At 39.1% G+C, this 14,003-nt stretch overlaps 1 protein-coding gene across 1 annotated transcript in view; it reads left to right on the top strand.

Moving 5' to 3' along the window:
- AVL9 (AVL9 cell migration associated) overlaps positions 1-14,003 on the top strand; it is a 41,447-nt gene that overhangs the window by 7,529 nt on the left and 19,915 nt on the right. The window contains exons 2-5 of the mRNA XM_051789149.1: positions 8,817-8,937; positions 10,687-10,772; positions 12,701-12,772; positions 13,579-13,668. Of these exons, the coding sequence (XP_051645109.1) occupies positions 8,817-8,937; positions 10,687-10,772; positions 12,701-12,772; positions 13,579-13,668 (369 nt within the window). The remainder of the gene's footprint in view (positions 1-8,816; positions 8,938-10,686; positions 10,773-12,700; positions 12,773-13,578; positions 13,669-14,003) is intronic.

Here is a 14,003-nt window from a genome sequence, read left to right as displayed (position 1 = left end):
GTTCCTGCTTCTGTTGATGATAACCTGTAAAGATTAGCACAATTCCTTTGGTTTTGTTCCCTTCTTGTAACAACATTAAAGCACTTTAAAAGACTGCTATGAGCATGAAATCTCCAGATGAAATTAATCATAGCATATACAAAGATTAGTCTTTTGTCTAAAATACATGGATTTGATTACGTTCAACAGGTGGTAACTTTGAAAGAAGCTTCTAGGTTTTATTAGAGATACTAACTGGCACGGGATGCTGATCATTTTAAATACACAACACATTGGAGAGTACACGTACTTCTGTCAACAGTGCCACTGATTCTGATCTCTTGTGTAGAGTTAATGATGAGTTCCACTTTTTGCATGTCTGTGTCATCCACTAACTTGGTATTTAGTGTTCATTGTTCAAGAACTCCCAGGTATGGTTGATTTTTCTTTATTTCTTTGTTTCATTTCTTTGATTAGTTTTTCGAGCTTGAAAGAGCCCTATGCTTTGATAATCTTGCAATTGCTTCTGTGAAGCCCCAACCAGGAAGTAAAGTAGTTCTTTCAAGGGTTCCATGCTGGGTGTTTTCTCCATAGTTGCCGTGATCTGTGAGTTCAGAGAAGGTTCCTAAATAGCCATTTGCAGTTATGTAATGCTTCCCATAGTCATCATAGTTAACTGTTGTCTTATGATCTGTCTGTTCTTTGTATGTCATAACATCTGAGTAGTTATTTAAACATTCTGCAGCAGCAATCTTGACCTTTCTCTTTAGTAAATAAATGAATGGTAAATCAGTAAAATAGGTATTTCTGAACTTCTGCTGCACCTTTCATCTGCCTGTTTCAGAATGTTTTCAAATTGTAACTTGAGCTCTCAGCACCTGTATAAAGGTGGCAGTGTAATTTACATACATACAGAATAGAGGGAGGTTCAAAGCTGCACAGTCACCCAACAGAGGTCATTCCAACCAGAGCATACTGGAACTTGCAAGGCTCGACTTTGTGTTCCCTGTCCTAATATTGCCTTATTTGACAATATGTGCCTAATTTTGGCAATCCATCTCGTAGCTTGTATGTGATGCTGAATTAATACACCTAAGCAGAATGCTGTTTCTAAAAGCTCTCTCAGAAAGTTGTGGATGCAAGATTTAAAAGCAAGTTCCTTGCCTGCTCCAACATGCTGCGGGGCAGGATGTGGGGCTGCCTGCTTCCTGGGGGTTACCCAGGGCAGAGTATGTTCTGTACTTCATTTTGTTACTGTGTTTACGTAGCTTCTCAGCCTCATACTTGATAGTGAGCCAGATTTGCTCATTCTCAGGAGTAAATCTGATGTTAAAACTTGTAAGGAAGGAACAAATTCACTAAGAGCCATTCTGTGCCCGACAGACATCCGTGGTGAAGAGCCTTGCGGCTTGTTGGCTCGTAAGACAAGGTGATGGGTTGCTTGGACTGCACCAGTTCAGCAGTAGATGCTGTATGAATTACACACAATGGCTGTTTCTAAACTGATGAGTATAAGTGCTTCAAAGCATGCCTGCTGTCCTGGTCCTCCATTTTCCCAGGGAATACTGGTTTCACTGTACCATTTGTTAGCTTGTTGCCAGCTTCTAGTGGGAACCTGGGCATGCAGCAGAGCTGAGGAAAGGATGCACATCTGAGTCTTGTGGGTGCTGAGGTGTGGGTGCTGTCCCTGGGGAGAGGAAGTGCCACCAGTCCCTGTAGCTGGGTGTGTTCATTAAGAGCCAGTGGGTACAGCAGGTTGTGTGGGTGAAAAACTGGCTGCTGCTGACCCCAGTCTATACTGGCTGCTGTGCTGGGCAGACATCTGTCAGGGGTAGAGCTAAGGGTGCCCTCACTTGTTTCATCAAGGAATTTGCTCTCTCTGACAACTTGTGCCTTCTCAAGGGTTCATCCTGTATGAATTCTAACTTGCTTTCTGTAACAGCACAAAGTCCTCTCTTGATGGCACAGAGCAACTCCCCTTGGCTGGAATGGTTGCGGTAATATTATGTTCATTTTCTGGGAGGAGTGTGGGGTGGTTTTTGTGTTGTTATTTACATTCTTACTGAAGAGATTGATAGGAGTCAAAGTTCCAAAGCACAGATTTTATGTAGGACTTGAACTGTATGACTGTAAAAGTAAAGTGTTAAGCAACTGGAAAGAGTGTGTAGAATGCACACTAGTGTGACTTCAAAAACAAAGGTTTTGGTGTTTCAGGTTGTTTTATCTTTTAAGGGTCTAAGTAAGAGTCAGAGCTTTACTGATCCAGTCAGAGTTTTTGAAGAAAACTTGAATGGTTATACTGTGCATCTGTAGCCATACTAATGGTGTCTTAGAACTTGTGTAAGTGGCCACTCTAAAGCTTTAGCAATATTGGGAACGTGAGGAAGTTCCAGCTTCAGTAACTGAAAGGATAGAAAAGACTGTGCTCTGCCTCTTTGTAATACAAGGATTTATTTCAGTTACTGTGTGTGTGTAGTGGATTTTTAAATATATTTATATATATAAATTTGTATAATATCTATTCTTCATATATATATTTATATTAATATACATGCATGTTATACATAGTTGATACAAATAATAATATTTATATAAATGCATAACATATTAAAAATCTGCTGTTAGAGGTCATATTACTGCATAGGCATTGTTAGGTGGATGGGCTCTTAAACTTGTAGGTCCTGATCTATTGATTCTGCCATGCAACAATGGGCAAGGTTTTTCATTTAAGTCTGACTAAATTATTATTTAAATAATAAATTGTTCTCAATGCTGAAAGACAAACAATGCTCTTAGATTTTCATTTGGCTGTGTACTGCGGTTGTTATGGTAATTCAGATAAAATCATTGGTGTGCTGGTCTTCTCTGGGTCTTGCTATGCTAGGACTAATAAATCAAGAAAACTGATTTTAGAAATCTCTATTTCAACTGAAAAACAAATACTGACTTGTATGAAAAGAGGTCTCAAGTTTAAGGTGTAATTTTAATCTATTGGATTTTTTTGATTACTGCTGCTCAGTGTTAAACTCAGTACTCAACATATGGAAGGGTTGGTGTCCTTGATATTAAATGTGTTGTAATGATTTATAAAGGGAAAAGATTTTCTAAATAAGAACGTAGCAAGTGAGTTTATATTGTGACTGTTCTGTGTAAGAGTCACTCCACTTGTAAGTGGAGTATTTTGAACATGTGATAGTAGATGAAGTGGGGAGGATGGGGAGGTTATACTGACTTACCAGCACATTTTAAATTATCACTGTTTAGTGTTCACTGAGGATTTTATTCTTACTGTGATTGCTAACACTTAAACTCTTTTCATTGAGAACAATCTTACCTGAGTATAAAGTTCACCAAAAATTAATGCCAACTACGCATCCGGTACTTGAGAGTGAGAGTTTAGGTGGACATACATGTATATTTTGGAAATTTCTCTTTTGTCAGCGTTCTTCTTTAACCTCTCTTTTGATTTTGTACTTGGAATTTAGTAGAAGACAATGTCAATGCATTTTTCTTAAAAAAAAGCTATCATGTTTGTCCCTAAATGTAGGAAGTGAAATACATTTTTCCTTACCTGCACTCATCTTTTCTTGCTATGTGTTAATGAATGTGTAGTAATTTAACAGGTTGCCTGGTACTTTTTTTAATTTTTTTTTCCACAAACAAGATAGGACTGAGTGTCTGTAGGTGCTTTATATCCAAACCAGATAGATTCAATACAAACTGCATATAAAAGGTTAGTTAATGCAGAAGAATTACAGAAAAATAAAAAATGTCAGCTTCAGAAGTTCAGTTGTACTTCAGTTTAGGGAGTTTTTTTAAAATAATATTTGAAGTTGGTAATTCACAACAGTTTAAGTATTTTGTCTATTTTGTTTCTCCCCTAGATCCCAAGACAATATTCTGTATTGATTTTAGCTCTGAAATCCATCAGGAGCTGTCTGCTTGCAAAACATGACAGTCTGAGCAGGCAGAAAGCATTGCCATCAAAACCCCTTGACAGGTGTGAGCAATATTTCCAGCTGGAATGAATATCCATGACACTTGGAAGAGTAAGAAATGTGTGGAGATACTAGTTCATGTTTTATGTAGTTTATTTTGAAATTTCTGGGGAGTTTAGCTTTGAATTTGAATTTCATTTGTTGAGGAGTCTTGTTTAATTCAATTGAGGAGGCAAAGAACTGTAAAATTCGGCAGTCAGCTCTGAAAACTTGCATGTATTTCTTTGTTCCTCTTGACTACTGAGCTTTATTGAAAGATTTTGTTTCTCTTATTTGCAGGCGTTTTTGTAATGTACACATATATTAATGACAAACAGGGAAATTGAAGTGCATTTTTATGCATGCACGTGCATGTACACGTGGAGTTACATAAAAAGCCATTATATTTGAATAGAAAAAATGAGCTCCTCTTTCTTCATTCTGTGAAGAGGGGGGAAAAAAGGTGTGAGACAGGTTTCTTCAGTAGTCCTATCCCCCTGTCATGGTTTGTCTTGGGTTTAAGGTGGAAGGGGAGAAGAAAATAACTTAAGTTACCTTCCCTAGGAACACCACACTGTACAGCTTGCACACACAGGCTGAGAGAAGGTTCTTAGACTCAAGTTGTTCAGGACCTCAGAAATGATAGAACTGAGATTCTCTGTCCCTCTATTGATATCACCTGTGTACATGTGTGCTGCTCAGTTTCAAGATTTTCAAGAAATGGGACATTTCAGCTGGTTTTGTTTTTGGGGTTTTTTTTAAGGCTACTCAATATTCTTACAATACCTTGGTTTTGAAATAGTGATTTCCTTCTGTGCAAAGGATTCCTAACTGCAATTGATGCAAATCTGCAAACTGAGCTGTAGAAATCAAGCAGAACATCTAGAGGATGGGGGGAACAGTTAGAGTGAGTTTCATGTACATTAATTCACTCTGCAAGTTAGACCTAGAAGCCTGAGCTACCTCTCTTCAGAGATGATGGAAAGGAACATATCAGATGAATCATCCTTTGCAGGTGTCTATTTTCTCTGGATATGCAGAATGCTTAGGAAAACTGCCTCAGCTGACATGAATCCCACCTGCAGTGGCTACTCATTGAATTTCAAAAAGTCAAGCTTTCTCATCACTGAGAACTCCTAAGTTGGAGGAGGGATGGAAGAAAGTCTTCCAGGGCATTGCATGCTCTCCTTGCTGTTGGATTGTCCTTTTTCCTGCTCCTTTCAGCAGTACTTCTACAAGCAGCAATCTGTTAAACTACACAAATGTGATTCCTCCGTAGAAACCAGTGTACTTCATACATGGATCCTCTTGGGGAGGAGGAGGAATAGTGTGTCATAATGTAAATCAGGACTATCATAAAGTATATCTGTAAAATACATTATTTAGGGTCACTTAAGCAATCTTAAATATGATTGAGCTTTGTAATCTTCTTCCTTATACACACACATGCATACAGAAATTTGTTAAAACACATTTTTGCAAGAAGCAGACTAATTGAAAACAAGATTATCATTGGTATCACTAATGCCTGTTCAGTTTGTTGAATTTGGAACAGACAGAGCCTGCAGAAATCCCTGTTCCTGGGATTATCTGATAGCAGCTGAGGTGTTGATAGCATATTGTGAGCTAGAACAAAGTAGTTCTTCAGCAAATTTCACACTGTCAAAAGAACACAGGAGCCACATGTCTCGCCTTTATTCTGGACTTCAAAAGGGAATATTCCTTAGTGAATACATGTTTTTCATATAGCTTAACTTGTCCTACTCTTCTTTCTTTTAAATTTGTCTTCTAATTCGTTATTTTGTCTGGAATGCAAAATACAATTGTAGTTCTGTAAGTGCTTGAAAACAATGATGTCTTAGATCCTTACTTATAGTATTTCCCTGTCAGGAATGATGCTTTGAAGGTATTTACTAGAATCTAAGGGACTCAGGGTTTCCTCTGTATTAAAAGGGAAGAAGCTCCTGCAGAGGACAAATCTGAATCCCTCTCTGTTGGCCATGCAGTGAAATAAAATACCTAATAGAGAACATGAGTGTAAATGCTCCTTGACTATGTTTTAAAACTTAGGAACTGTGCTTTATTTACTGCTAAAGTTGTTCCTCCTGTGAGAGTCCAGTAATAAATATGCAAACAGTGTTTTCAGCCAGGCAGTTTGAGTCTGAACAGCAGCAAATGGTATGGTGTTGTAGACATTTTCATGAAGCTTCAAGCATTTTAATTTTCTTATAATCTGTGATTTGAAAAGAGTAGGGAATTCTCAGGATGTATGTGTGTACTAAATGGCAGACAGTTTCTCTGCTCCTTGTATGGATGCTACTTCCAGTTTGTCTCTCATTTGAAAGTCAGATGCTCTTCTGTTTTGCTTAATGGCATATTTTATTTAAAAGACTGTGGATTCTTGATAGCTAACTACAAGTCCAGGTCTGGATTTTTTCTTCCTTCCCTTTCCAAAATTAATCCTTTTTCTATTGCATGCCTTTTTTTCTACTCTGTTGTCTAATTGGTCTTTGTGGATTACTTACCTTTAGCTCAGGACTTTGTTCTTTCACCAGACCTTTTATCTTTTTGTGGATATTTTCAAGCATTCTTTTATAACACAAGTGTATTGGGCTGGCATGGCCAGGTTTTGGTATCAGGGGAGCTACAGGGGTGGATTCTGTGAGTAGCTGCCCAAAGCTTCCCCATGTCTGACAGAACCAAGACAGACCTGCCGCTGGCCAGGGCCCAGGCCATCATGGGTGGTGGTAGCACCTCTGGGATAGTGTATTTAAGAAGGAAAGTAAGTTATTGCACAGAAGCAAATTGCAACCAGAGAATAGAGGAGTGAGAGTATGTGAGAGAAACATCCCTGCATACACCAAGGTCAGTGGAGAAGGAGGGGGAGGAGGTGCTCCAGGTGCAGAGCAGTGATTCCCTTGCAGCCCGTGGTGAAGACCACAGTGAGGCAGCTGTGCCCCTGCAGTCCGTGGAGGTCCACGGGGGAGCAGAAATCCACCTGCAGCCCGTAGACAACTGGACACCAGAGCAGTTGAAAGTCCAGGGGCGGCTGTGACCCCATGGGAAGCCTATCCTGGAATAGGCTCCTGGCAGGACTCCATGATGGAGTCTGTTCCTGGAGGACTGCACCCTGAGGAAGGGACCCACACTGTAGCAGTTCATGAAGAAGAACTGCAGCCTGCAGGAAGGACTCACATTGGAGAAGTTCATGGAACAGTCTGCCGTGGGAGGGACCCCATGTTGGAGCAGGGGAAGGAGACCTCTCCCTAAGGAAGAAACAGCAGCAGAGACAATGTGTGATGATCTGACCACAGACCCCCTTCCTGTGCCCCTGCACTGCTGGGGGGAGAAGGTAGAGAATTGGGACTAAAGTTAAGTCCAAGAAGGACTTAACCTACCTCGGGGTGGGGAGAAGGTGTTTTCAAGATTTGGGTTCATTTCTTATTATCCTACTTGGATTTTATTGGTAAAAAACTAACTTCCCCAAGTCAGGTCTGTTTTTCTTATGACAATAATTGCTGAGTGATTCCTCCTACCCTTATCTTGATCTATGAACCCTGCATTGTTATTTTCTCTCCCCTGCCCAGCTGAGGAGGGGAGTGATAGAACAGCTTTGGTGGGAACCTGGTGTCCAGCCAGGGTCAACACACCATAGCAAGGAATAGGAAAACTTGAAATTAATACAGCAAATAGCAAGACTGATTTCTTGGTGATGTTTTCTTGTCCGATGTGCTTTTTTCTTAAGGTGTTAACGGTTGCAGACAGAGTGACACCGTGTGTTAAAGTGAAGAATTTCACTTTTCTTATTTCCTATTTCTTCTTTGGTATGGTCACCCTTTACAGGTTTTTTCTCCTTTTTTTTTTTTATAATAATTATTATTTTAGTATCCATCAAATGTTGAGATTATCTGTATGCTTGCTTTGTCATGCTTTTTTATTTTCCATGTATACATACCTGGAAAACTTCTGTGTATAGATTTACAACTCACTATTTTATAACTAAGTGTCCTTGAAGAGGAGTTGCAGTATCAATAAACTATTTCTTTTACTGATAAATCTGTGTTTAGATTTCTTTCAGCAATTTAAGAAATACCATGGCTGGAATCCCAGAGGGGTATCCATAGGAATAGAAGAATGTACTGTAAAGATGCTGGTTGTGAGGATCTGTATTAGACATGTAGTGTAGTGCAAGGAATGGAAAGGTTGTTCCTGTTTCTAGGAAAACCAGGTAAATAGCAAATAAATGAAAGGTGAAATTGGAAAGTGGTATTTCTTGGGGAAAGGAGAAGGAGGTACTTTAGGCCAGTGTGCAGAACGCATTGCAGTCAGGGACATAAAAATACATTAAAGCAGTGCTTTGCTGATATTGTAGTTTCTGAGACTATTCAACATCCTGTAGGGTAAAATAGAGACTTGCATATGTTAGTGTTGCCTAGTCACGAGCACTTGAGGGGCTGAGAAGTCAAATCTGATGTCAGGATGTGTGTGCACCAGCAATGACCCCTGTTGACGTTGTGGGTGTGGCAATGTGCTGCTACCTCTGTGCACACAAGGAAGAAGGTATTCAGCTCCTGGATGATGTTTTCTGCTTGAAAATCTTTTTCATTTCTCTTGAGGAAAAGGAATTAGGCTGGGTGGAAGCGCTGTAGAAGCCAAATCTGCTTGGGGCCTGTCAGCTGGACCAAATGAGTCAGTCTGTGGGTGCTTTGAAGGAAGAGACAAGGAATGCTAGTTGGAAGAAAAGCTTTGTTTCATACCATTGGTAAAGAAAAGGTGCTAGACTGAATCACAGAGGCTTGCTTGTTTGGTAACTAATGTATTCTCTCTTTTCCTCCCCTCTGTTTTCATTTGTTTGTTTAGGTTGAATTTTCCTATCCTCCCCTAAAGCCTGGAGAAGGACATGACAGTCACAGTTTACCAGAGGAATGGAAGTACTTGCCATTTCTTGCCTTACCTGATGGCGCTCACAACTATCAGGAAGGTAAGAAGCGAGAGAGAAAAGCTGTATGCACTGCTTCTACTGTAACCCAAAGGAAAATCCTGATACCTGGAGAGCTGATCAATGATTCCTTTTACTATTAGACTTCCTGCACTTTTTGTTTAAGTTGCAAAATACATTGCCAATGATACATTACTTCAAAATTTAACGTAAAAGTAGATCATACAGATGTACCTCCTATATCAAGAAATCAGATGTCAATAAAAACTAAAGGGTTGCATATCAATTGTGTATAGTACTAGCACAAAGCAAGGCTGCCAGCTTTCTCAGAAGTTCTTTGAAGGGTGAATAAACTCTTGAGGTAAAGCCTACTCCAGTTTTGATGTGAGGGGAAAAATAAAATTCTGAAATGCAGCTTTGTGATGTATGTCGTAATTATGATTTTTTTCATGCCAGGAGAATGACATGAGCTTTAGTGTATTTGTCAGCAGAATGAAGATAGAAATATCCCTTTGTCATATAGTTACCAGCAAGTTCACTGCAGTTTTTATTTTGTTTAATATTGCTTTTATTTCTTTGTTTATTTGGCAGTGGTATTGTTCATCACTGTGACATTTATATTCTTGTTCAGTTGTTTTCATCTTTTTTTCTACAGAGCAGTGAACAAGGAAGTCACTTTAAAGAGAAAAATCACAGAAACCCTTTAACACTAATTTTAATAAGATTTTTTTTTTAATCTTTGTGTACTTATCTTCCTAATTCTTCAGCTTCTGAAGACCTTGTTTGGAAGCAAAGAAAGTCTTAGCAAAATAATCCCCTTCCTAGCAGCAATTAAGAGTTTCTCTCACTCTGGGTCACAATTTTTGTAGAATTTCTGCATTGTTAAATACATAATGAGAAGTAGGGTACATTCAAAGCTAGGAAAAGCAAGTGCAGCTGCACTTACCTGTGTCTCTCCTGTTCATTTTGTTACTATGAAGCAAACAAAAAATTAATAGTTTGTTTCAAAGCAGATTTCACTCATGTTTTGAAAGGCGAACAGTTGTCCTCTGTTTTACTTAGGATTTAGCAACTTTCTTCGAGTAGTAGCAAGTGCATGTGTGTAGGTGTGTGTGTGTATATCTCAAGCCATGGAAGTCTTTCTCTTGTCATATTTTATAGAGATTTTATTTTTCATTGTGTGCTTGCACAGAGACAGTAATTATTTTCTGTAAGACTGGGTTTCACAAATTCTTTTTGTTAGAGTAGTGGTAGTGCATGGATGTCTGTCTTGGCAGTGGTAACAGCTACTCTGATCTTTCAGCTGTGTGTGTCCTCCTTGGTGTTGGGGTTTTCTTTCCTGTCTTGATTACATTTACCTTCTTAATGGCATCAGTCTCCACTTGTGCAGCTTGACTCATAGTGCCTTGCCTTTGCTCCTTCATGCTGAGATGGGGAAGTAGCATGCCTGTAGGTTTCAGTAGTGCTTCTCTGCTGTCACTAGCTGCTTCTGAGAAGCCATCAGCTGACTTATAGGAGCCAGGTTTGGCTAAACATGAGGCTGTTTTCAGAATATCTGTATTAGCACAGCTGGAGATTCTTCCACAAAACATCTTGCAATTTGAGAACTAATTTGGGTCCAGGCATAGGTTTATATGTGACTTTTTTCCTTTTTTTTTCCCCCCCCCCAAGTTTCAGAAAATAAGCGTGCCAGTATTTTCAGCAGTAAACCTCTTATAAATAAGTGATGCTGAAAATAAATATACAGAACTATTGCTAGTGACTTACAAAATAGTCTTTTCTTTTTCACAGATACCGTGTTCTTCCATTTGCCACCGAGATGTGGGGATCGAACCACAGTGTATGGCGTCTCTTGCTATAGGCAGATTGAAGCAAAGGTAACTTCCCAAGCTGTGAATTAATTATATTAATTAAATAGTAGGCTTGATGTGTTAACAACCCTAAAATGCAGTGGCTTGTGTTACACCAACAGCCAAACTGCACGATCGGCTTACGTTAAAAGTCTATAAAAATGTGCACAGTAGGTAGCTGCTAAACTTGAGAACTGTTGTTTTCCTTCCATCAGTGGGCATACTGTGATCTTTTGAAATGTTCAAGGCGATCAGAAAATATATTTTGTTTCTCGAGAGCTAATCCAGGCATCAGCACCAAGGAGCAAAATGCAACTGTCAGTCTGTCAGGAGGCCAAGTCATGTTTCCAGGAAGTAAGGCCTCCTGGGTGGAAAAAGCTGAAATTTCTCCAGTGTGTGACCATGAAGAATTTGAGTATTTCTTGGGATCTGACTGTGCAGGTGTAGTGATGTTTGTCTTCAGCTAACCTCCTTTGCCAAAAGTACACTTGCAGAGTAGACCAGATTCTCCCCATTCATGGCAGCTGCTTACTGATACTGAACTTTTAGTGGGAAAGCTGAAAAATCAAGACAAGCCATAGTGTGAACCTGATCACACTGAGGAAATTAGGTACCTAATCTACTAAAATCAGCCCATACTTTCAAAAATAGTAATGGTAGGATGATCTGTGCACTTAGATTTGAGAAGTTATTATAAATTTCTTTTAAAATTACTTCCTTTTGCAGTGAAATGCCAACAATCTGGGATGGCATGTAGGTTTGAGTTTTAATTTACATGTTCTGAAGAAAAGACTCATTTATGTACTCTGTGCTAATCATACCTTGGTTATATTTCAAGTTCCTACTTAAGTTTTAGGAGAAATTTTACACCTGCAGTTTTTAATTCTGTTTCTTTTGAACTAAATCCACATTGGTTTTTGTTCACTCATTATCTTTGCAGCCAGTCTACTGTATTCTGTGATTTAGAGTCTTGCTTTATTTAACTACGCAATAACTTGGCTTTATTGTGCTCTTGATTCCAGTTTATGCTGTTTAGTAACCAGTTAGGAAGATAAATAGATGTTTAAGATGAACTCTTTGGAACAAGTAAAATAAAACCCAGTGTGTTTCGTATGACAGCTCTAGCGCTCTTTCCATCTGTCATTTTTGATATGTGGGCCACAGTCCACACATTTTCTGGTTTGTACAGTTAAGTGAACTATTTGTCTATATTTCTGGTCCCACCATTTCCAGGTTTGCTATAAAATGCTGAGGCTGTTTGGTCTGCCTGAGAAAGTAGATGATTCTGTGGATGATATCTCCTTTATTTTATGGGTTGCTCAAAGAAAATCCCTGAGTATGAAGCAAAATATTTCTAGGCCAAGACTAGGAATAAGACAATCTGGTTCATTTTAACAGATAATGTTAGAGAAGAACAAGTGCTGTGTTGTGACATCTCTCCTGTTACATTATCCTGAGTTAAAATGCCATTGATTTTTCCGGGCTGTTGCCTTTTTCTCATGCTAGTGTCTTTTAAACAGTCCTTTGCCTATCATCACAGCCACATTTGGACCCTTGCTGAGCAGAATGAATAAGGCTCTAACATGTCAGTGTTATGGTGCTTTTTACTTGGTAGATGTGTCCCTTTTTGGTCTTGTCCTTGATTTTTACCCACAAGCTCTCAACCTGTTTGTGGCTGTTTCTCAGAGACAGCACTTCACAATCTGTCCATTCCTTAACATAGGAGACAACACCTGTGCCCCTCCTTCCCAACCTGTCCCTTCTGAAAAAGTAAGGGCATACTTCTAAAAAGTAAGAGCAAAACATTTAATGGTTTGTATATCCCGCCATTAAAGGTAGCCAGACTTAGGATTTTGTTTAAATAGGGGGGTGTAGTATGTGACAACTCGACTTGTGAAAACATTCTTTTTGAAATAATGTGTTGGTAAAAATACTGTAATACTTGTGTTTCTTAGGCATTAAAAGTACGGCAAGCAGACATCACCCGAGAAACAGTACAGAAAAGTGTCTGCGTCCTCAGTCAGCTGGTAAGAATGTTTGTTTAACTCCCGAGGCACTTTCAGGTAACATTAACAATTACTGTTCTTCGATATTCTTACTTGGATCACTTGGCTCCACATATCTCTTAGTCATTGTGGAGGGTAACAAAATACTGAAGTAAAATTGAATCAAAAGGCTGTGGCATTTGAATGAGCTGCCTTGAATTGTTTCTTCTTGTAAGAGAAATTGGAGAAGTGTCTGCCTGCCTGTTGTCAGGGATGAGGGTATCTATTGATTCTTCTTGAGTGCTATTATCATGTGGTAGGACTGAGGGGTTTGGCCAGTATAATCACATAGAGGCTAGGGTTGAAAGGGACCTCAAAGATCATCTAGCGTGATAACTGGAGGTAGTGGCTGTTGACAACTGTGAAAGAGGTTTTAAGATGGTGACACATGCAGTATACTCTTGTTTTGAAGAAACATCTTTTATTTCTACCTATTCAGCAAAAGCTGCTTGGTCACCAGGCAGGGAACAGAAATTCTTTTTGTGCTTAAAGCTGAAGAAAGAACTATTACTGGAGCTGTATGAGCAGTGTTAAAGCAGGAAAGTACTTTGTCAGAAAGGTGTTCAGTGATGGTATGGTACATGCAAATGGAAGGAACGTGGAATTACCATCATTTAAGATGAGCACAGGATAAAGATGCTGAGAGTTAGTCACTGAGGACTGCTCATCCATGAACTCTGTGTAATAATGCGTCAATATTGCAAGGTAAGCATGGGAGAAGATTAAAGTTCAAAATGAATGACTACATAGTTTTATTCACTTGCTTTTGTGTTTGTTTTTCTTCCAAGCCATTGTATGGGTTACTTCAGGCAAAGCTGCAGCTCATTACACACGCGTATTTTGAAGAGAAAGACTTCTCGCAAATTTCAATTCTAAAGGTAACTTTGCAGTAATGGCCACACAGAACAAAGCTTTCAGTGTATGGCTAAAACCTCAGTGTTTTTAATTAGTGCTCAAATATTCCTTTTGCTCCTGTCATTCAGTTTTTCAGCTTTTGTAGTACCTTAACATGAACTAAATATACTACCCTAATCTGACAGAGGGTCAGCTTTCTGATTAGTAATGAAATGCATGATTGTCAGCCTGTATGTCCACTGACTCCATTAGTAAAATTTTACTTTCTTTCTGGAATGAGCCATTGAAATCCTTGTGTAAGTGAATTTTATTTATTCTGGGTTTTATGTGACCATGTGCCATTAACAGCTTCTGGGGT

Source organism: Manacus candei, unplaced genomic scaffold (assembly GCF_025592945.1).
Source record: "Manacus candei isolate 608988 ecotype Guabito, Panama unplaced genomic scaffold, ASM2559294v1 h1tg000026l, whole genome shotgun sequence".
Lineage (NCBI taxonomy): Eukaryota > Metazoa > Chordata > Aves > Passeriformes > Pipridae > Manacus > Manacus candei.
The sequence above is the reverse complement of the archived record's forward strand: the minus strand, read 5'-3'. Positions and strand labels throughout refer to the sequence as shown.